This window comes from Mustela nigripes, chromosome 12, assembly GCF_022355385.1.
Source record: "Mustela nigripes isolate SB6536 chromosome 12, MUSNIG.SB6536, whole genome shotgun sequence".
Classification (NCBI taxonomy): Eukaryota; Metazoa; Chordata; class Mammalia; order Carnivora; family Mustelidae; genus Mustela; species Mustela nigripes.
In genome coordinates, this window is record NC_081568.1 from 117921707 (window position 1) to 117946678 (window position 24972).

A 24972-nucleotide genomic window follows, 5' to 3' on the forward strand; every position below is an offset into this window, starting at 1 on the left:
GGATTTTTGTCAGTATCTTCAGTGGTTGTGCTTCGTATCTGTTTGTGGGCGCTCCTTTTGCGAGTGTGACCATGTGGGATAGGCTGATCCGAAGAGGAATCCATTCGCCCTGATTGTGTTTTCCCCCTGGCATTTTATGTCGCTGCAATCATCAAAGTTCCTTTATTTTACGGTATTGCACTTCTTCTTCTTTTTTATTTTTTTTTTTGAAAGATTTTATTTATTTATTTGACAGAGACACACACAGCTAGAGAGGGAACAGAAGTAGGGGGATTAGGACAGGGAGAAGAAGGTTTCCCATCAAGAAGGGAGCCCGACACGGGCTCTGTAGACCCGACCCGGGAGCCCTGTAGACCCGACACGGGTCTCGATCCCAGGACCCCAGGATCATGACCTGAGCCAAAGGTAGCTGCTTAACGACTGAGCCACCCAGGCATTCCAAGGTATTGCACTTCTTAATTTGGTTAGTTGACTTACTTGACTGCGCATGGACCAAAGCCAGAGGAAGGGCCGTGGGACTAATAGGCAGGAAACAGAGCTAAGGGAGGTGGGAATTCACCATAGCAGCATGGCTACAATTAGGTATCTGGGGAGAAGGTGTTTGTTCAGAAGTAGGGAGACAGAAAAGGTAACAGGAAACCAAAGAGTGGGAAAAGGGAGCCTCATGGACAAGTGGAAGGAGGAGGAGTAGACAGACACAAACACAAGGTAGTAATGATAGCAAATTGCTGGTGGGCACCTGAGAGCAGGCTTTCTGGTAGGATGTGGCTTGGCCCTGGGGGTGGTGCCGATGGTAATTAGGACCTGAGGCAGTTGTTTCAAAAGGAGAAATCTCCTCCAGCCCTGTTACCCTGTAGGAAAATTCACACAGACTCAAGATCTAAGGCAAAGATGGAGGGAGGCGGGGTGGACTGGGTGGACGGATGCATGGGTTGACAGGCAGGCAGAACAAAAAGATGGACAGTTTGATGATTGTTTGTGGTAATACAGTAGCAATTATTAGGAACATCAGAGAGGTCCACTGACCAAAACTGTGTTCTCTGTAGAACATTAGGAATGCCAACGTTAGAAATTCTTTCCTTTCGTGGGGTGCTTGGGTATCTAGATCAAAATGAGCTGTTTAGAAACGAGTTGGGGTGGGCCACAGAAATCTAGACTTAGGAAGCTCTCCAGGTGAGTTTTATATACACCAGTGTATCATCTCTTGTCCGGTGTAAAGTTTGTAATGGATTAATCAGATCCTTCCTTTTTTTTTTTTTTTAAGGTTTTATTTATTTGAGAGAGAGAGAAAGAATAAGTAGTGGGAAGGGGAAGAGGAAGAGACAGAGAGGGAGAGAGAGAGAGAGAGAGAGAGAAGCAGGCTCCCTGTTGAGCAAGAAGCCCCATGATGCAGGGCCTGATCCCAGGACCTGGGATCATGACATGAGCGGAAGGCAGATGCTTAACCGGCTGAGCCACCCAGGCGTCCCTAAACAGAGCCTTCCTAACAGGCATTGGCAGAAAGTCAGACCACAGGAGAACAGGACAAGAAATATTTGATGGTGGAGAGAGAGGTCTTTCCTTTCTCCAACTGCCAGTGCAGGGTCTTAGGTAGGAAGAGTGCCTGGAAGTGTTCTGAAGGCTCTTAGTACAGCAGAGAGAAGAGTCAAACCATAGGGAACACCACTCAGACCTTAGAAACTACCCATCATGCATTTTTGTTAAGATTTAAATAGAATGACGGCTCCTTCAACAATTTGTGCCATGTTCACCACCTAAACGCAGAAAAAAGTCACCTGGACTTCTGCATTCCTCTGTGTTTATTTCTCTTCTGTTATTTATACATCCTGATGGCCTTCATTTATTCATTCATTTAACAAATATTTATTGATCAATTACCATGTACCAGACCCTGTTCCAGGCATTGAGGCAGAGTAGTAAACAAAAGAGACAAAGATTTCTGCCCTCGTGGAGCTTAGATTCTATTAGGAAAAAAAACAATAAAAAAAGTATATGTATATATCATATGTATATGATAGAGGTATATACCAAGGGGGAAATGCAGCAGTAATATGAAATGTATAGTTTTTATTTTTATAAAGATTTATTTGTTTATTTGAGAGAAAGAGAAAAAGAAAGAGGCAGGGGAAGGGGGACTTAAACCTTAAAAAAAAAAAAAAGGTTAAGCATTCGTTATGACCCTGGGATCATAACGAATTCAGTAAAGTCACAGGATACATAATCAAGGTACAGAAACCTGCCGCATTTCTATACATCACTAATGAAGCAGCACACAGAGAAGTCAAGGAATCAATCCCATTTACAAGTGCACCAAAAACCATAAGACCCCTAGGAATAAATATAACCAGAGGTGAAAGACCTGTGCTCTAAAAATCAGAAAACGCTGATGAAGGAAATTAAAGATTGCACAGAGAAATGGAAGGATATCCCATGTTCATGGATTGGAAGAACAAACATTGTTTAATTGTCTATAGTACTCCAAGCAATCTACACATTTAATGCAACCTCTATCAAAATACCGCCAGCACTTTTACAGGTACTTTAAGCAGAGGCAACAGTGAGACAAAAAGTGCAGAAACAATAGCCTGCCAGTGTGATGAAGGAGTACACCAGGATGGCCTCTGTGGCTGGAGGAGAGTACCCAAGGAAAAGAGATGTAGGAGATGAGGTCAGATGGTTATAGGAGGACCCTATCACATACATCTCAAAAAGATTCTGTAGATATTACAAAGGTTCATCTTTTACAAGATGAAAAACTATTGAAGGATTTTGAGGAGATGAGTTTCATGATCACTCTTTGACAACATCACTGGCTATTTTGTTGAGAATACTTTATGGGTGGCAAGTTTGGAAGAAGGGAAGTTGGTTTTAGAAAGCTTTGTGATAGCCTTAGGGAAAAGCAATGGTTATTTGGACCCATGGGGCAGCACAGAAGGAATGAGAAATGACCCATTCTGTATATATTTTTTTAAGGTGGGACAAACTTTGGGTTTGAAAGAAAAAGAGAAATGTGGAATTCCAAGATCTGGGATCTGAGCAACTGGAAAAGAGATGTTGCCATTTATGTGGTAGGGAAGGCTACCTGGGCAGCAGCTCCAGGGGAAAGGGGACCTGCAGGATCACCAGCTTACGCCATGAGATTAGGTGAGTTCATCAAGGTGATGAGTGCCCAAGTGCAAGGACTGAGCTCTGAGCCACAATATTCACCAGTAGGGTGACCAGCTCTCCTGGTTTGCCCCAGGCTGATTCCCAGGACGTGGGACCTTTAGGAAAGCACTGAGAATACTGAAACCATTGACTCACTATTCAGAGGTGAGGGAGATGAATGAGAAATCCATGAAAAGGAAGAATAGAGTCCTGGGAGATGCGTTGCCCTGAGAGCCAAGTAAGGAGCAAGCTTCAGGGAAAAGACAGCCCTCAACTCTGTCAAATGCTGCTGCATGGTGGGGCAAGTGGCAGGAAGACAGAGAGACAGAGACAGAGAGCTGACCCCAGATATACAACAGAGAAGTCACAGGGTACTCTGACAAGGGCAGTTTTAGGGGAAGGTGCCTGGGACAGAAAGCCGGATTCCGGTGTTTCAAGAGTGTCTTAGTGAGTCTTAGTCTGAGCTTCTTGTGGTGAGTCTTAGTCTGCCCAGGCAGCCCTAAGAAAATACCATAGTCTGTGCGGTATAAATGACAGAAATTAATTTCTCACAGTTCTGGAAGCTGTTAAGTCCAAGATCAAAGTACTCAGTTCCTGGTGAGGATCCTCCACTTGGCTTCTTCTGTTGTCCTCACTTACCCCAGTGTGTGTGTGTGTGTGTGTGTGTGTGCAGAGAAAGAGAGAGGTTGAGATCCCTTTCTCTGAGGCCATCAATCCTATCAGGTTAGGACCTCACCCTCTGATTTCATTTAATCTTAATTACCTCCTAAAACACCTTATCTCCAAATATAGTCACATTCAGGGTTAGGGCACCAACATATGGTGGAGGTGGGGGGGTGGGGGCAGTGTACAATTTAGACCATAGCAAACAGAGAAATTAGAGAAAAACAAAAATAACACTTCGAGGGAGTTTTCCTTTGTAGAAAAGGTGGGGGTAGCAGTTGAAGGGATATATAGGATCAAAAGAAGGTTGTTTTAAAATGGGTAGAAGGAAAAAAAAAAAAACATGTTTTTGTGCTGATGAGAATGATCTAGATAGGAAGAAAGAGAAGTCCTTGAATAGTTGAGAGGGAGTGGGACCTATGGCCAACTAGGGGTTGAGCCTAAACAAGGAGCACAGATAGTTCATTCACTGAAACAGGACCAGAGACAAAATTTAGGGACAGAGATGCCCGTAGGTTTACAGACATAGCATGTGTACACATCAAAATTCTCTTCTGATAATTTCTGCTTTCTTGGTTAAATGGAAAGGAAAAGTCATGAGCTGAAAGTGAGGATGGGGGTAGCTGCTGGCAGTTTGAGGGGTGAGGGAGAGTAGGAGAGTCATCTAGGAGAGTAGGCGAGTCTGTGGTAAGGAAAAGTATTGTAATTGCCAGAGAGAGTCAAGCAGTCCTTCAGAATGGAAGACAAACCCCGACACCTCAATGGAATCCAGAACGGTTATGCCAGGAGGGCTGGTATACAAGGCTAAGGGTTAGCGGACCTGGGGAATAATCAGTCACGGTTTCACCATTCACTCATGTGCATCACTTCATCTCTCTAAACGTTCTTGTGTTTTTAATCTGTAAAACTGGGATGCTGTGTCTGCACCATCTTCCTTAGAAGAATCATGAGATGGAACTTGAGGGACACCTTCTAAAATGTAAAGTGTTAAACACATCAGAGATTGCTAGAAGACCAAAGCAGGTAAAACTGGAATAGCACAAGGAAAGGTCCTCAGGTCCAAAAGAGGTCTTACCAGGAAGGATGGCCTAAGGGCACTCTGGAGAACAGGTCAGAGATGACAAACAGGAAAAGGAAGTTGAATACTTTTTCTTTCTTTCTTTCTTTCTTTTTTTTAAATATTTTATTTATTTATTTGACAGAGAGAGAGAGATCACAAGTAGACAGAAAGGCAGGCAGAGAGAGGAGGAAGTAGGCTCCCCACTGAGCAGAGAGCCTGATGAGGGGCTCGATCCCAGGACCCCAAGATCATGACCTGAACCAAAGGCAGAGACTTAACCCACTGAGCCACCCAGGTGCCCCAGGAAAAGGAAGTTGAACAGGATACACTCTGCCAATGACTACTGGTTGCTGTGGTCTAGGGCTGGTTGAAGCTAGTTAGCTGAGGACATGGCACTCCACAGACACTCAGGGTCAGGGCTGCCTCTGGTCCACACACATTTCTTGTGGTGAGTTATAAATGGGCGCCCCCTTGCCTGTGTGGGTCAGTCAGTTAGGTGGCCAACTCTGGATTTTGGCTTAGGTCATGATCTCGGGTCATGAGTCTGAGCCCCAAGTTGGGCTCCATGCTGAGCTGAGCTTGGAGTCTGCTTGTCCCTCTCCCTCTACTCCCCTCCAAACCCTCTTCTCTCTTGTGTGTACGTTCTTTCTTTCTCTCAAAAAAATAAATAAAAACTTAAAAAAAAAAATAAATAGGTGCCCCTTCCTTAAGAACGTTTACTTCCACATATCAGAAAACTGTCCCGATATACTTGGCTTGTTAGAATATTTTCTTGACATACACTTGAAAACTTAAAACAAACATGGAAATCTACAATGTTTTGGTGTGAAAGGTGTCCCCTAGGATTGTGGAGTGCACAACATAGCAGTTGTCTCAGCTGACCCTCAACACTTGCCAAACCCTTCACTGACCACTGCCACAAGATTATTTCCTTATGCCTATATTTAAAGTAATATCAGAATATAATGTCATTTGTAAATTTTCAAGATAAAAAATGAACATTATAGGCCTTTGTGCTTTAGGCTCTATTCTTGGTGGGCCTGGATTAGAAGAGGTCTTGGTAGATTTTCGACTTCCAGGAGGGATTTGACCCATACATTCAGCAGATGAGAATCCAATGGTACAAATACATTGTGTGTACTGTTCAAGCAACCATTTAGAAAACAAACAAGTTAGATTCTCATTTCACTGAAGTCCATTTTTCTAGCCAAATGCTATGGACCAGCAGCTGAATTTAAGGAAAGAAAGAACTAAGGTGGGGGGGGGGGGTCTAGTTTCTTAGCAAGGTCAAAGCCAGTTTTCCTTTCTCACACAGACCCTGTATCTACTTCTTGGATAATTGCCACCTTGTGAAATAATCACTAATAATAGCTACCTTTTAGTGGACTCCCACCCTGGCACTCAGCTGACAATTGAAGTGTATCATTGCATTTAATCCTCTCAACCACCTTAGGAAATCAATATTATTAGCTCAGTTTACAGATGAGAAAACGGAGTCTTGAGGAAGTGCAGTGATTTTGCCCAAAGCAAAGAGCCAGTTGGTTGAAGAGTCAGGGTTCAGTATCCGTGGCCACTTCCTGTCACTCATGGTGTGCCAGTCCCCCTTGGTGCATTATAAAATGATGACCAGGATGGTGTAATGAGCCTTTTGGACAGCTTACAAACCATGAAATACTGTATTTCTAAGTTTTAAGAGCTCAGCTTAGCACTAGAAGACATACTGTTGAAGCCAAAAATCATGGAGGTTTTTATCTGTGGGATCTAAGTTTGTCATTTAGCATCCTAAACATTACATGTCCCCAGAGCAAGGCAAACCTCGCACCGTACTTTGAAAAATAATTCAACCAATAATACAATTTCTGTACAAGAGGGCTGGGTAGTATTACCAAAATCTGCAGATTCCAGTTTTAGAACTCAGGAAAATATTTCAGAGCTGAAACAATCAACATCTCTTTGGCTGAATAACGGAACAATATTTTCTCTACAAAGTCAAAGTTCAATATTTGAATTCATTTAAAGCCCAGACCCACCACACCAATAATTATTGCCACGAACTCTGTGAGACTCCCCCTAGTGGCCCACAGAGTTAGCTTCCTGACTGAGCACACTTGGAAGAAGATAGGGGAGTTCCCTAAAAGTTCATTCTCTTTGTCTAATGTGATGGAAACTGGTCTCCTATCAAATGTGAAGGTGCTATCAGGGGAAGAGTGTGAAATGTCAGCCTAACCACCCACTCCACCTCCGCCCAATGGGACCACCAGACGAAGGACCTAATGATCTTACAACAGTGAGTACTAAGAAAAACCTTTGAAGTTCTGAAATCCCAGACTTAAGTGTGAAGGCCAACCCCACTGACGTCACAGATCTTTCCTGCAGTCACAATGCTACTGAGCCACCCTGGGAAGATGCCCCAGAAACATAAAGACTTTAGTCCGATTGCAACCAGGTTTCCTTAGAGCTTTGGCTTTCTGAAAAAGAAAATTTTAAAAATCTCTGCTCTCTTTCAAAAAAGTCAAATCAACAAAAAATAAAGCCAGGAAATCAAGCATCATGAGCTCAGGTATTTATCACATGGATTTTTCAAAGTCTCTAAATTCTCATCCTTGACAACCTTACTTACATTTCTTACTACATATAAACAAGGTAATAAATCCCAAAGGAGATCCTTGGATGGTTTGGGCACAATAGGGTGAGAAATCATTTCCTATTATTTTATAGCAGTTTGATCTAAGTGGCTGCATCTCAACAAAATTTCCTAAGCATCTAATGGAAGTATCTGGGATGATAAACTCTTGTAGCTGACGATGGGTGTGATGGGGGGGTTGGTGAAGTGTTGAAGAAGGAGAGGACAGAAAAGGGGAGTGTAAAATAAATGAGAAGCCTCCCTTAACCTTCACTGTATGTACAGAAACTGCCCTTATTTTAAAAGAGAAAAAAAAAAAAAAAGTTTAACCACCAGGGCAAAAATTCACTTGCCTTAGTTCCTGATCTGATTCAGCATTCTGGTTGCCTAGATACAGATGTAAACAAAAGTGCCTCCCCGACTGCAGAGGAACAGCCGAAGGAAACTGATGGCCCCCTTCCTGGCTCAGTCAATGACCAAGAAAAGAAAGCAAGTACTTTTAGACATTCATAGTAAAAATAGAATATTTTGTTCAGCTTCTTTAAAGTTTAGTGTTGTTCAGAGAGTTCTAAGGAGTCCTAGAAGAGTTGTTTTTCTTCTCATTCTACCTACATTTCTTGTTTGTTTTGCTTAAACAAAGTCGCTGGTGACCACACAAGCTGAAAGGAAAAGGGGTCTTGATATGTGAATACATTCATTGGACTTGACTTTTAATATGCAGAGCTAAATAGGAGAAATTTTTTGATAATTATTATTTATAAAGATTGAAAAGAAACTATGAAAAATTCAATATACAGACTTCATCTCTAACATGAAAAAAAGAATAGCTAAATAAGTTTCTCTTATTGTCATTAATGAAAAAGAACATTCGAAAAAGCAATATTTTTAGATCTCACCAGGGGATGCAGCCTCTGGTGATGGAAAGAGCACTGGAAAGCGAGCCCAGTATCTAGCACTGGTTTTTGCGTCTTGTAGCACCCACTGGCTGTGTGACCTCCAGCAATTACTTAACCTCTCTGTTTTCTCCTCTATGAAATGGACTAATTAGGCGTATCATCCAGAGATGTGAGGTTTGAATAAACCACTAGCAAGTAAGAGGGACTCAGTCAGTTGCTATAATGATGATTATTATCATCATGTATATGATCTTGAGTAAGTCTGCTATTTCTCTAATCCTCAGATTTCCTCGCCTATAAAAATAATCATCTTAAATTTTTTCTGCAATATGGTAGGATTTCAGTAAAGACAATGATTCCCACCTTATAGGACATCCTATATGTGAAAGTATTTTATAGGCCTTAACCAAGCCATAAAGGAACACAGCATTTTAAGGTATTGTTGTAAGACAGGTGAAAATGGATACATGTAAAAAGTCCATGAGCATCCACCAAGTTGTTTGTGGGAATTGTTAGATAATTACTTTCTAGCTTGTAGGAACAGAGATGAAACAGAGCTGTCTCCTCTAAGCAATTAGCCAAGAATATAAAAACTTACATACTATCTTAGATACATCAAAAATTGCATAGAAAAGGAGATGAACAGGCTGCAATGTTAACAGCTTTTTCTCTGTATAGCCAGTACAATTACAATGGGAATTTTTTTCTGTATCTTTCACATTTCTATATTTTTCCAAATTTCCTTCCGTTTTCAGGTTTAACATGTGCTACTCTAAAAGTAGGTGAATTGTAGCTGTGTTTTTAAGAGGATGCTATTTGCAGTCTTCAAAATAAGGCTTAAAAATACCATTAAAGTAAAAGATATCTATGCAACAGTTTCACTTGAGAAGGGGAGAGGAGACAATCACCCGGTAATCTGGTGTCCTTGGACTCAGTATTCACAGAGCCTTTCATGCCACAGAAGGGAATGAAAGGGCTCCATGGAAGGCCAGGGAGCAGCCAGTGCTGATCGAATACCACAGCCAGACCAGTTCAGGGTCACCGTGGAGAGGTGAGAAGGAAGAGCAGGTACCGAGTAGGCCACGAGCCCCAGGGCCCAGCTCTGTCCCAGCTTGAAACTGGAGTCAAACACAAAGCAGGGCAGAAGGCCAGTCATGTTCTATAGGTAGTTAGGATAGTTTCCCTCACATGGGACCCCTGGGTGCCCAGGGATCAGTGTAGGGGAAGACCTGGCTTCGGAGCCTCAAAGCCCACTCAGCAATGGGGAGAGAGGGCCTAAGGCATGATTACGGCGGTCACTGGCTGCATTTTGAGCAGCCTCGAACCATGCCGGTTGTCCACCGCCAAGAGGGCAGGGTCAGGAGAGGCTAACAATTGTCAGGGGTTTTTATTAGCTTCCTTGATAATAGACTTACTTTTTTTTTAAGCTTTAGTGGAGGAGAGAACTTTCCAATTAAGTCTCTTAGGTGCTAAATTAAGAAGTAAGACATGGTAGTTTTGCAAAAGGAATGATTTCTATTTGTGGGTCTTATCTACTCTGTCAACATGGTGGTGTACAATAACTTAAACTAAGAAAAATATCCCATGAAACGATGTTGTTTAACTTTTAAACTGATGCACAATACCACTCATACTCTCCTGATTGAATCCAGTTCAGTGATGGGCTATTAAATTGAGCATAAATCTATGTCCTGTTTTTGATCTTAAAAATGAAGAACATTAGCATTTAGAACAGTTTTAGCGTATGTCAAACAGTGAGTGATTGGGCAGTCTCATTCCTCCTAGAAATGCTGCCAGATTATAAACTTTGGTACAAGGGGTACTTCTTAGTAGTTATCAAATTAGTTAAGAGTTCGTATGACCAACTATGTTCAATACTAGTAAGTTATGTACAAAACTCTCTTCTGTTTTCATTTCTCATTGACGGTAATAAACTGATATCCAGGTTTCTTAGAAAACGAAATTATCTGGATAGATTAGATTTCTAGTTTTGGACTTCATTTTTGAAAACTAGTGATTCCTTTCAGAAATTAGCTTGTTGGAGTAAATTCACTCTATGAGAACTTCTTTAGTAACTCACTCAATAATCACTGGATATTTCATTAAAAATTTTTCTAAGAATAATCCATGGTTTTGACTCATCCAGAAAGTTACTCCTGATTGTGATACCAATATACAAAATGAGGCCCTCTAGTATCTTTCTAGAACTTGATTTTTGTTTTAGTCTCTAGAAATACTAGACAGGGCATGTGCAAGTTTAACTGGGTGATGGTCTATAGTGTATATTTTGTTTAAAGTTAAAATATTTATATAAAAATAAGATGGATAAGACCTACCTATAAAGTAGATGATGATACATTTTAAACCCATGACCTTTGTTTCAGGTAAGGTTTTCTCCTGCCACGATGTCAACCAAGAATTCTACAGATCTAGTTCAGTATGTTGACAAGTAAGTCAAAATTACAACCAGTTTTAACTGTTTACTATGTTTAATGATTCGGCTAGAGATTAAAGTGCCTGACTAAGATCTCTAAGATCATTTAAACTGGTTCTCTGATTTTAGAAGAGACAGCATAAGCAACTTCAGAAGATGACCTTCTCTATGCTCTTCCTTTCTTTTTGACAAAACAAGCCAGCTTTATAGCCTTCTCTTTAGGTAACTTCTATAGATTCCTATAGATTATGAATCATACAATGCAGGCAATGAATGACATGGAAAGATTAGGTAGAGTTAATGATGACTTTCAAAATACACCAAAGAAATCTATTAACATTTCATTATAAAAACTCAGAAAATTTTAAGTATATTAAATGAATCATCAGAAAATTTTGTTTCTGCTGCTTACAGTGCCATACCTGGAACTTATCCAGCGATTGTCTTGGAGATATAATATATTATTGATACATATACAATGCCCAAAGACCCTCAAATTCCAGTTGGTAAAGGTGGGATCACAGAAGCAATGCATATTCAATTGAGTTGTTTTCTATTTTGTATGTCAGAAGGAGGATTTGGTTGAAGCAACAATGAATGCATGAACAATGAATGAATGAATGAATGTTTTAGGACACTTGGCATTTCATCTCTGTATGACCTCAGTCAGTCAGTCCATGTCTCTTGGCTTTGGTTCTTTCATTGCCAAATGAAAAGGTTAGATTAGAAGCTCTCTTTGACCCACTGTAGCTTTAAAATAATTCTGATCCTGGAGAATCTGGGTGACTCAGTCACTTAAGCATCTGCCTTTGGCTGGGGTCCTAATCCCAGAATCCCTGGGATTGAGCCCTGCATCGTGCTCCCTGCTCAGTGGAGAATCTGCTTCTCCTTCTGCCCCTGACCCTGCTCATGCTCTCTCTCTCAAATAAATAAATAAAATCTTTTAAAAATAAAATAAAAATAACTCTGATCCTAAAATATACATTATGACCGGAGAAGAAGAGTTATCAAACAAATGAAATGAGTCAATGAGAAGAGAAAGATATAAATACTGGATTTTCATTTTTTATATTACCTTTAACAATGAAGATGATAAAAAAATTTAAACTCACAGATTTTTATTACAATCTGTTCACAATTACGAGTTTCCCTGATCCTTAGCCAACTGAATTAACATACCACAAATATTCCAGCCACAGCATTTCGGCTCCTCTTTTCGTGCTGACCATAACTTCTATTTATTTAGGAGACAATAAGGCCAATAATTTAGAGAAAATGAAGCCAAACAAGAAAAAAGAATTTTTTTAATGTTTAAAAATACAATACTTAGATCAGTGACTTTTTTCTAAGTGAAGGAAAATGAATGTGGTATACATAGAAATAATTATTTTACATGGATATATTAGCTAACCTTGCCATCCAAGGAAGAAAAGGAGTCTTTTCCTACCTGAATCTACACAAGATAAATGGAAAATAGAAATCATTCTTCTAATCCATCAAATTCCAGTATGAACCCAAGTGGATTTCTTTAGCCTGTGCTGCTGACCTACATCCTGGGAGATGACAGAACAAATTCCTGGAGGACTGTAATAAACTTGAAATCCAGGGAAATTTTTGCTATTTCTTGGATTCCAGAGAAACTAAAATTAAGACAAAGGGGGAGAAATAGTCTATAATTCAAAGCAAAAGAATAATGAAGATTTTCTAGTCCCAAAATTCATTTCTACCTTGATCTTCCCCCAAACCTCTCTCTTATGTTCTAAGCCATATATCTAGAATTTCTATGTACCACCTAAGATAGTTAATTATTTTTGTTTTGTTTTTGACCTTTCCCCCGTGATCTCCCAGAGCAGGATCCAAACTCTCAAAAGGCAAGGATTGTATAACCTTATGTTTTCTGATAACCCTACAAGCAGTAGCCTATCATGGTGCACTGAATATCGGTTCTTGTGGAAACATAGCTGATAGACTTAATGGAGAGTTATGGGAAACCACTGAATGTTTACAAGTCTGCTTAGGGCAGCAAACTCCTAGGTGGCTGTTTAACTGGAAAAGCAAAATGGCATTCCGGCATTTCAATCTTCAGCGCAGGTACTTCAAACTGACTGGTCAAATGCAATAAAATAAATGGAAAAACAACAATTATTTAAAAATTGCTTTATCCTTCAAGTCATACTACTCATTGAGCTGCAACACATTTATTGATATGCAAACAGGGCACTTACACAAGCAAAAGTCGCTATCAACTCATTAAGCTGCCTGAATATATATTGCATTTTCACAGAGGTTCTGCCTTATAAATCTATATGGGAATATTTATAGGAAATACAAAAAAACAAATACTAACCACAACTGAAAAAAGTAAAAATCCAACAAGAAAAGAGGCAATATGTACCCCATAGGGATGAAAAAGATTTATCTAGAGACATGCACAATAAAGGACTGGCAGGACCCAGTGCTTACAGGGCTCTGCTCAGCCTCAGACAGTTGGAATGACACCCACACATTATTAGTACTTGTTAAATGTTAGGTCATATTATTAATCCATGGAGCAGGGGGAGGCGGAATGCTTGCAATCATTTATAGGACAATTATGGTGACATTATATTAAAAGTGGTAAATAATTCTGATTGCCCCATGTGTTCGTTGATTCACAATTACAGTGTAAGCCGGTGCTTGTTGAAGCTTGAACTGATGGAAAGCATCAAAGTCTTTTTCCTTTCCCTTCTTTTTTTTTTTTTTTTTTTTCCTGCTGGCAGAAGGAGCACTGTGTGGATGCCAAGGCCTCTCTGGTCCACTCTTGAATCCTCCCCTAATCAGCTTTGGGACCTTGAAAAAAAAGATGTCTTTTCTTTGTGGGCAGTATCTGCCTCTTCCATAAAACAGGGTGGCGTTTTCAGTGATGATGAGCAGCAGAGTCCCGAGGGCTGCCTGTGCTCACGATCAGATCCAGATTTCGTTTCCGGGAGGCAGATGAGAAACATGCCTCGGTGTGCTATTTCCCAACTCTGTTCACAATTTCTCGTGAACATTCTTTTATATCATAGAGTAAGTGGATAAGATTTAAGAACATAGATTATTCTTCTGTGGGACTTGGAATATAAAAAAAAAATTTGGCAATAAATCTTTTCTTAATTTTTCTTCACTTGACCCTACTGAAAAAGAAAAATTCTTACCTCTGGATCAAATAATTTCTAAGGTCTCTTCCATCCCTAAAATTCTTTGGTCTTCTAAAACTGGTTATTTGCCTTTTATTCACTTTACAAACACTTACTGAGCATTTACTATGTGCTAGGCACAATGCCAGGCACTTAGAGAGTCATCAGGGAACAGGACCGACTAAGACCCCTGCCCTCAAGAACTTTCCATTTGAGCAGGAGGAAGAGACACTCATTGTTGGGTAGTTTGTCAGGGCCCGCCTCACTGAGAAATCGGATATGAGCAAAACCTGGGAAATGAGGGAGCTGGCCCTCTGCACATGTGTGCAAACAGCAAAGTTTCTAAGTAGGACGTTCCTGAGGTGGCTGAAAAGGCATGCGGGCAAAGATGGCTGGAATGGAAAAGAGAAAAGTATAAACTTCAAGTCTCATGTCCCTGGGCCAGGGAAATGAAGTTGTTTGGTACTGAGGAATTGTCCAGCCTGGGCTCTAGCCAGTATATATCTCGGAAATTCTCTCAGGAGCACCCTCTGAGAGGATGAGGGGTCTGGCTGGCAGCCAAAGAAGAGTTTTTAAAATTTGGATCCATAAAACTATCAGTAAGTGAAATGGGCAAAATAAGACATGATTGATAATTTCTCCTTGTGAGTAGAATATGGCATTCGGGGTCTGGGAAGTATTTATTTTCAAGGTTTTCTCTTAGTACCATGGACATTTTATTAGACCATGATGCATCGCTTTTGCTCCATGATGAAGACAGATATTGCATGGTACAGGATATGAGAAAGGAAGACAAAACACTGTTGGTTGAGCTTTCTGGGAGTAGGTCATGCTACCTTGGAGAACTTCTGGGTTTTATTTTGTAGTATCATTTCCATCCATGAGGGCAACCAGCTCCCAGGAGAGAAAGTTCTAAACCTTGTTTGTTAGCAAGAATCTTAGGACCTGGCAAACCTTCTTGCACCCAGCACAGCTGCCTGGTCCCACTGACCATATTCATGGTTAAAGCTTCCAGCTCTTAGCCCTTGGCAATCTTCTCATTTCTTCCTCTTCTCATTTTATCCTCTCAATAACCCAGACAGAGGCGGTGTCGCTATTTTAAAGACAAAGACTGTGGGGTTTAAAGGAATCAAGTATTTGTCCATACACAATACTGTGACAGAACCAAGATCCTAACTCTGAAATCTATGTTCCAGTTACTCTGATGCCTGTTTTCTTGACCATTCCTCTATCCACATGCCCTGCCAACAATCTTCTCAATACGTGTGGGTAAACCACAACAACCAGGGACATTTCACTCACAGTCCACCCCTGTCAGGAAAATGTGATACAACCTTAGACTTCTGATCTTTCTCCATGCGGGTCCCTCTGCAAGGTGTAGCAGGTCTGGACTCCCAGCATCTTAGCTGCGCCTGGCAGACACCCCCATCAGCCTCAGTACAGTCTCTTATTCTTCTCTAGAATCTTCTAGATTCTATCTCTACCCCTCTGGCTGTGATGGACCAGAGACTCTGTCTGCGGATGTGTACAGCTGCAGGAATCAGGCATGACCCACAGCACCTCCCATCCCCCAAACTGGTCAAAGCAGTGACTGCCCTGATGAAGCTCAGCTCTTCCCCGCCACCTCCAAGAGGCCCTTTGGGTTCTTGCCACATGTAGGAGCTTCTGCTCAGGTGAGAGAACTTAGAGCAGAGAGGGAGCCCCTCCAGCCTCTGAGCCTCAGAGAGGACCCTTAAAACTGAGAGAGAAGCCAGCCAAGCTGAGGAAAGGGAACTGGGAGTAGTTACATAATTATCCTGAGAAAACACAATGTAACAGGAAGAGCTTCCAACTGGCCTGAGCAAAGTTGCTGTGATGTAGGAAAAAGAGTCAAAGAAGCCGCTTAAAACGTTTCCCAGCCAGAATTACTGCCAATTGAGAATTGAGAAAAATTTTACCTTTGTCATGGTGGGGATGAAATAATTTTTGTAGAAGTGATGTGTCTTGACTATTAAGCATTATGTGGAGAGAAGTTTGTGTAGTAATAAGTTCCTTACATTTGTCCTGGGTTAGGAATTTCCCTTAAGTAATTTATCATCTCTTTCAGTTTCCAAGGGCTGCCAGAGCACAGTCTCATAAACTGGGGAGCTTAAAACCACAGGTACTTATTGCCTCATGATTGGAGGTCAGCAGTCTGAAATCAAGGTGTCGGCAGGGTTGGTTTCATCTGAGGCCTCTGAGGAGAATCTGTTTCATTTCTCTCTCTTCGCTTCTGGTGACAGCTGGCAATCTCTGGTGTTCCTTGGCTTCTAGATGCACTGCTTCAATCTCTACTACCATCTTTACATGGTGTTCTTGTGTCTCCATCTTTATATGGCCATTTTCTTATGGGGTGTCAGTCATGCTTGGGGTGTAAGTCATGACTTACTCTAGCTTCCCAACTAATTACATCTGCAGTGACCTTATTTCCAAATAGTTACATTTTAAGGTACTAAGAGTTAAGTCTTCAACATCTTTTTTTTTTTTTTTTTAAGATTTTATTTATTTGAGAGAGAGAGAGAGTGAGAGAGGTCACGAGTAGGCAGAGAGGCAGGTGGGGGATGGGGGAGGAGTAGGCTCTCCGCTGAGCAGACAGCCCAATCCAGGCTTCGATCCCTGACCCTGAGATCATGACCCAAGCCGAAGGCAACCACTTAACCAACTGAGCCACCCAGGAGCCCCTCAACATATCTTTTTGTAGGGATACAATTCAGTCCATAATTCCATCTAATAATGACTAATAATCATCATAAGAACATAAGTATATGATACTTACTGACATTACAAAGCATTTCAAGGACATTAAGTAAATTGCTATCCTTCAATGAACTTGGTCAGGCAAGAGTCATGATCTCCAAGGACACAAAGAGCTCTCTTCTAGACAACTTAAGAAAGGTTAAAGACAGTAAGTGTCAACGATAGCACTGGAACCCCTGTCTTCAGGTTCCAAATACAGTGTTCTTTACCCTGGAGACTCCCATAAATAAAACGTATACCCCCCAAAATAGCCAGGCAATATGGAGAAGCATCACAAAAGCACTACAAAATGCAGTAAAAACTCCAAATATCTCAAAAAATTTGCTGCCACAGTTCACACACGTTTTGCCTGTAAGTGTAACCTATCCCAACTCCATTCACACAGACACTCTGGAACACCTGAACGCCTCCCACAGGAAAGCCAATCACTCAAGGACATCATTCATTCTGGATTTTATTGAAACTTTTACTAACTTGAGGTGTTAGTATACAGTATATTATATATATTTTTTTCATTCATATGTATATAACTTTTCACTAGAAACTAGCCACAACCAGTCTTCTTCTCCAGTCTCTTCTCAGCTATGTCCCTGTTTGGAGTCCTGTCCTTTCCAGGCTCTTCCGTACAGACCTCAAGCTGGTGCCTCCCACTGGCTTTGGTCTACACCTTCCCAGACTGTACCCATGAAACTGGAGCTGCCTCCCTTACAGCCCTGGAGCATTTGGTATTTTGTAAAACTCAGCAATGGAGGCTTCTCTAGCTGCCAAAATCCAACTGGTTAGAAACCAGCAACAAGAGAAACTACAGAAAACATCTTTTCAGTTGCATTGTTCCACAACCACTTACAGGTTATTTTTGTGAGGCATCAAAAATGTTCCCTAAAATGTCACTTTATATGTACATTGTTTGCAGGACTCTAGGCATCAAGAATGGAACTGTCCTAATAGATCACACATAAGAAAAACTTTCTTCAGTTCTGCTCCTCGTTGTTCTAGAAAAGGCCTTCAACTCTCTCATTTTTGTGTCTTGAGTATTACAGGTTGCCAAAATGTTTATCAGAATCTCCTGAGTAAATTTAGTGCTCTATTCACAAGAACAGAACAGGCAGAGAAGTGAGAGGCTCTGTGCTGAGGCATCTGCCAGCAACAGCACAGCTGGTCCAAGTCACACGGAATTGCAGAGAAATAGAACTCGGAGTTTGTGGAAAATCTGTTCTGATTCCGTTGTCAGCTCCATAATCAATGATTTATGTAAAGTCCAAATATCTCTCTGAAAAGGCCCCCCTGGGGATTCTTTCTCCTGTGGTTAGTAACTCCATCTGGACTAGTCTGGAATATTCAGTCATTTCTTTGTTTTCACAGTTAAATTTAGGTATAAGTCCCACTGATAGAACACACTAATAAAAACAGCGGGCTTGTTCTTGTTTTTAACTTACTGAAAGGATCTGAGTGGCCACATCTTGTTATTCAGGTTTTAACCATTTGGATGGCGTGATGCTTTGAGCCACGGTATCTGGAATCTCTCTTCAAAGATTGAGAATGTTCCTATGTGCGTTTTTCTGGTGGTTGATTTATAAAGCTCACTTGCAGAATAGTCTTCTCTTTTATTATGGTAATGGAAGTGGGAAAATATATAAGCTCTATGTTTATCTTGCAGGAAACATGTAAATAGAACTAAACAGAGCATTATCTAGAGCTTCATAGGCATCATTAATAAATAATAATAAAATCCCCAATCTATAGTAAACCTTAAGCATGAAAAGAAATCACAAAAAGGAGGGGCACCTAGGTGGCTCAGTGGGTTAAAGCCTCTGCCTTTGGCTCAGGTCATGATCCCAGGGTCCTTGGTTCGGGCCCAAGTCGGGCTCTCTGATTGGCAGGGAGCCTGCTTCCCCCTGGCCCCCTAGCCTGCCTCTCTGCCTCCTTGTGATCTCTGTCTGTCAAATAAATAAATAAATAAATAAATCTTTTTAGAGAGAAAGAAAGAAATCACAAAAAGGAATGCTCTTCATTTAGGTGTAAAAGAACTTCTAAAAATAAACTTTAAAAGCTAGAAGAATCATAAAGTCCATCATTCATATAAGTCAGTTACTGTCCCTGAGGTTGCAGGAAAATATACTTGCATAGCACGAGGTGCTGCCCTCCCTAGAAGCTTCCTTCAGTGGGCCAAATGGCAACATCCTCAAGGCCCATCATGACAGGCAGGACCACAGACTGGCATCTGAGCAGAGGTGGCGATCCTGTTCCCCTGGCCCTCTGCCGGCTTCGGTCTGATTCCTCATGCTTCTCTCTGGATACAGTCTTGACGCCGGCCAATAGCACCCCCCGAAGCATGAGAAAACATGGGCTCCTCATAACCCTGCAGCTCTCTGGTTTCCACCCTATGCCTCTCACAAGAACCATCCAGAACTTCACAACCATACAGCCTAGCAGGGGCCCCATGCAAGGATGAATTAATCGGAACACTTGGTTGGTAAATGGCAGGGCCCGTATTCTACCCTCCGTCTATCTCGTCTACCACCTTGCTGACTGTTTCTGACTATCCACATGACTTGAGAGCTCATAGACTCTATTTTATACATCAGTACTTCATTATATTCTGCCTTATATCGTTCACTGATTCCTTTAACCAGTCTTCAATCAATGATGTTCAACATTTAGATGACATTTAGAAATACCTAAGTGCTTATTTAAAATATATATTCTTGCTGTGACCCTCCCAACCCTCAAGGTGATGGTCGAATGCATCTATGGTTGAGCCAAGGAATCTGCATTGTAACAACCTCCCTCCCTTCTCCACCCCCATGGTACTAATCCAAGTTTCTTTATGAGGAACACTGAATTAGACTAAGTTCCTTGTGGGATAGACCATTATATATTAAGCATGGACTAGAGTAGACATTTAGTAAATACTTACTGGCATTTTTATTTCAACTGTCATTTTATTGGTAGACTATTAGGTATAGACACAGTGCCTTCAGCTATCCATAACACAAACTCCAGCCAAAATGGTTGATTAGCTCACATTTTTAACAACTCAGAGTTTGATTTAGAGACTTCATGTCATTAAGCAGGTGTTTTCTATCCTTCCTCCCTGCCATCCTTTTCTCCCTCATGATCACAAGATGGCTTCAGCAGCTCCAGACACCACACACAGACATGACAACATCCAGCAAAGAAGTGGGAAGTTTCTTCTTATGTATCTCTTCTTGAAAGCAAAGAAACCTTGCCCAGAAACCCCACAAAAGGTTTCTCCTTTCACCAGACTGGCCAGAATTGTTTCACATGCTCCTATTTAAACCAATGACATCTCAATGCAGAAGAAGGAGACCACCATGATTATCATGCCCGCTGAAGGACATGGGGGATGAGAGGATCAACCAAATTAGGTAGAAGCAGTGGGGGTCTGGGAGGCGTGGCTGTGAGTTCACTGACAATGTCTGCCACACTGGGAACACCTAAGAGTACACAAATACTCAATTTTGAGAGGAATGCAACGTCATTCACAAGTGTATATGTGGGATGGAAGACTAGGAACCAAACACTTTCACTGGCACATTTAGGCTGCAGAATGTTGAGAGGCCAGAAAGAAACACTCACTCAAGGAAGATCACAAGTAAATCTGCAGTCTGCCACTAGGCTATGTGTCACCATCGGCAGGGCCCAACATCCTCTTCCCTTCTGCCTGTGACTCACACAGCCAATCCAGGGGAGCACCGTCAGCGTGCTGGGGTTTTAAAGGAATGGAATGTGTGTGTGTGTGTGTGTTTGTGAGATATATCTATGTATCTATAGATATATAGATATATTTATATATACTTTTTTCTGGAAAATACCAAATGGAAATATATATAATAATTAATTATAAATTATAAAGTTGTAAATTATAACTTTATAATTTATAATTATAAAATTTATAATTAAATTTATAATTAATTATAAATTTATAATAAAATTATATAATTAAATACATTTTACTCTGTATTTATATATAAATAATATATAAATAATCTGTATTGTATATAAATATATAATATATATAATATTATATATAAATGTATAGTCTGTATTTATATATAAATAAATAAATAAATAAATATAAAGGTATAATACAATTAATTATAAATTTATAATGAAATTATAAATTATAAATATATATTTATATTATTATATTTTATAATATTATAAATTACAATATTATTATATTTGTAATTAATTATAAATTATATATATATAATTAATTTCCAAATGGAAATATATATATATTTCCATTTGGTATTTTCCAGAAGAACATATTTGAGTCAAATGAGTGGTAGAGAGAATTTAATGGAACCCTTAGCAAAGCCTTCTTTGTGCCTCAGATGTGCAGGTGAAAGGAAAGAAGAGCCTCACCCAGGCTGAGGCTACTTTATACTGCTTAAGAGGAGAAACTTGTAAGTCTTGACGCTCTTCCCACCTGTAGTTTTATGGCACCATTCCCATCCCCCCGCATCCCCCAATTTCCAACAACTGAGCCTTAAGGGAACAAACCTTCTAGCTAGAAACAAAAACAGTCAATAAATATTTATTGAGTACCTACTACATATCAGGCATTCTTCTCAGTGTTGGAGACAATGTGGAAAACAAGTTAGATAAAGTCCCTGCCCATGGGAAGCTTTCATTCTAGTGATAGAGGACAGAAAATAAACACAAAGAAGTAAGATAACTTTAGATAAGGACAAATTTGGGGGAGAAGATGAAATGGGGTCTTATGATAGAAAGTGACTAAGGAGGGGACGCCTGGGCGGCTTAGTAGGTTACGCGCCTGCCTTGGGCTCAGGTCATGATCCCAGGGTCTTGGGATTGAGCCCCATGTCAGGATCCTGGCTCGGTGGGGAGCCTGCTTCTCCCTCTGCCTGCTGCTCCCCCTTGCTGTGCTCTCTCTCTGACAAATAAATAATAAAAATAATTTTAAAAAAGAAAGAAATAAAATGACTGAGGAGAAGACACCCTACACATTCACCAGTTTAAAATAACTCTCACGGCACAAGGGTTTTTCACAGTTTTCAAAGTTTCCTTTCTAGATCCTCCAAGGTTTTAGGAGAGGGAGAGGATAGGAAGCCCGCAATCATGCTAGGTCAGCATTTGGGTCAAGGCCATAGTGCGCCCGGAAATTTTACCCCTGAGCAACTATGTAACTCATTTCCTTTCAAAGTAAATTCAATAAAGAAAATTGTAAAAAACACAAATCAAAATTAGCCTGTCCTTCAAGAGCTTATCTGTGAAAAGAAAGAGGAATATATTCATGCCAATAGGGGCTACCAGGATCTTGCATGTTTCTTTACCCTAATACTAAAGAGCCCTAGCCTTTCGCTCTCTTCCTTTAATTTACTGTGTTTATTCTTCCACTGAAATTCTGGGTCCTTTGTGAATCTCTGCCTTTGAGCTATCATTTCTTCCAGCTTAGAAGGCAACACTACTTTCAATGCGGAATTTTCAGGCATTGAATTTTTATGGATCTAACTTTGGTTTTTTAGAATAGGTGGGTAAAATATGAAATGATTCCTTCTTAGGGAACATGAAACATCCGTAATGTATGACCAAGGCCAAAGTTAAATCTTCTTAGATGAGATGGAAACCAGGATGTAACCAGGCAGATGCTTAGAGTCCTCCCAAAGTTCCAAACTTCCCCACAGGGGAGACAAGACTGGAGTAGAAGTGAAGATGCAAGTTCTGTTTCCGGTCCCTCCAACTCATTCTTGTAATGCCACTGGTGTTGTTTCCTTTTCCTGACTAGGGGTCATTCTTTTCTTCCTGTGATTCCAAACACGCAGAGAAGTCAGCTAGAAGACAGACTGAACAACCAGGAGCGCACCATCGCATTCCTCCTTGAACAAGCCTTCCGCATCAAGGAGGACATCTCTGCTTGTCTTCAGGGGACCCACGGCTTTCAAAAAGAGGAGTTGCTTGCCAGGAAACTACTGGAAAACCATATCCAGACCATCACCAGCATTGTCAAAAAACTCAGCCAAAATATTGAGGTAGTTCTTTATTTTCCATATGTTGGTATCATTGCTTGACAACAATTATCAACCACCAATATCATCTTTCAATTATAGAAATGGGTCCCTATAGCTTAAGTTTAAATGATTATAACAAGTGGCCCCAGAGAATAACAGTTCAGCTTTTCAACTGCTCATTTATGCCAAAAAATAGAAGGAAATTCTGTTCAAAAAGCATTTGGTGTTGTTCTGTGACAGAAGAGAGAATTACTTAACAATATATCATATAATGTTTTTAAGTGCTCATTTTAATCTAAATCTCCAAGATTCTTTTCATGTAATTGTAAAAAGATCGTAGTGAACTTTTAAAAGGTATTTTATTGGTATTTAGCACATAATGAATTGATCCCTAAAAAGTCAGTGCGCTTCTCAAAGTGGTCAAAGATGTTTCTAGGCATAACAGTGTTAAGAAAGTGATAAGAGGTTAATGGCTCGTTGCCTTTGAGATAATGACAAAATCAAGTACAGCACTAGTGCTAAAATAAGATACCAATTTAAAAGTCAAAACTTGTTGGTAATTAAGAAGAAAAAGCATTCTCAGAAATACCAAAATGCTTCTAGAATGGTCTATATTTTTATCTGGGTGGTTGTTACATGGTTGATTATATTTGTCAAAATCCATCCAGACATACACTTTGACTTGTACCTTTTAATACATATTAATTATACCTCAATAAAATGTTCTTAACCTTAAGGAGAGAAAAGTTTCCAGATCAATAGAAATCTTGCTAAGAGTTCCTTTTCCCAGAATAATTGACTGTCATAGATTAGCTGTGAAAAAAGACAAAACATTTTCTAAAAACTATAAAATCCCAAAATATTTGCTCTCCTTTTAAGGGGTTGGAACTTATAGGGAAAATGAGGAGACCTGGTCTGTGTAGTAAATTGAATTAGAAAATATTTTAAAGTCTGTAGATAACATAGTTAAAACATTATCAAGAAGATTGGAACGCCTGGGTGGATCAGTTGTTAAGTGTCTGGCTTTGGCTCAGGTCCTGAGCTCAGGATCCTGGGATGAGCCCCACACTGAGGGGGCTCGGGCTTCTCCTTCTCCCACTCCTCCTGCTTGTGTTCCCTTTCTTGCTGTGTGTCTCTCTATCAAATAAATATATAAAATCTTTTTTAAAAATTATCAAGAAGAAACTATTAGACTACCTTTAGTAAATAATTAAGACTATAAAGTGCCAATCACTTTACAGAGAAATAGATGTTATTCAGTGTTTTTTTAAAAAATGTAAAGTCATTAGCCTGGTCAGCTCTTGCAGACTGACCAGCAAGATAGGTTTGAATGTGAGCTAAAGCTTGACTTGGGCCTTTGAAAGGGATGAAAAAAACTTGTTTTTAAACAACCATAATGGTAACACTTAAGTTGCTATTCCTTTTGATAACCAAATTACCTGCTTTTCAAGCTGGCAGCTAATTACAAATTTTAAAATTAATTTAAATTCAAGAAAAGAATTTTATGTATAACATTGATTTCTTGTGTTGTTTTTTCCCCCCAACAACTTATAAAAGCAATACTTGTTCACAATAATTATTGTGAAAACTTAGAAAAAAATTTTAAAACCTGGGGACAAAAAATTCTCATAATTCCACCAGCAAATGACAATCTCTATAAACAGCCAAAGTCATGTCCCTCAAGTCCTTCCACATTTTCCATTCAGGCTGAGACTACATTTATAAGCACCATTTTCATATTAAATTACATCATAAACTCTCACATGTCATTAAAGGTTCTTTGCATGGTGCATGCACCATGATTTCCTAACTTATTATCTTAATATTAAAGTAACTTTGTGCATAAATGTATGTCTGTATTTAGCCTATTTCCATAGTGTATATTCTTAGAAGTGGAACTCCAGGGTGTGAACACTGGAAAAGCTCTTGATGCAGGCTGACAAATATGTTTCCGGAAAGTTGATACTTACTTACACTTCCATTAGCATTATATGAGAATGCGTTTTCACTGTGCCGATGCCAGCAGTGAGATTTGCTGTTTTAACTTTGCTAAACTGATGGGATAGAAATGAGATCTTTCTTTTTTTTTTTTTTCCCCCCACTTTCTAAAAGTGCCTATAACCATTTGCATTCTCTCTGTCAGTCATCTACTAATGCCTTTTGCCAGTTTAATTTTTGGAATTTTAGTAATTTTTAATTCTTATTGATTTGTTGAGA

The 24972-nt window shown here is 40.0% G+C and overlaps 1 protein-coding gene across 1 annotated transcript in view; it reads left to right on the plus strand.

Moving 5' to 3' along the window:
- The first annotated feature begins 3008 nt into the window (after positions 1 to 3008).
- FAM81B (family with sequence similarity 81 member B) overlaps positions 3009 to 24972 on the plus strand; it is a 57078-nt gene continuing 35114 nt past the window's right edge. The window contains exons 1-4 of the mRNA XM_059416384.1: positions 3009 to 3144; positions 7852 to 7982; positions 10774 to 10838; positions 22533 to 22776. Of these exons, the coding sequence (XP_059272367.1) occupies positions 3009 to 3144; positions 7852 to 7982; positions 10774 to 10838; positions 22533 to 22776 (576 nt within the window). The remainder of the gene's footprint in view (positions 3145 to 7851; positions 7983 to 10773; positions 10839 to 22532; positions 22777 to 24972) is intronic.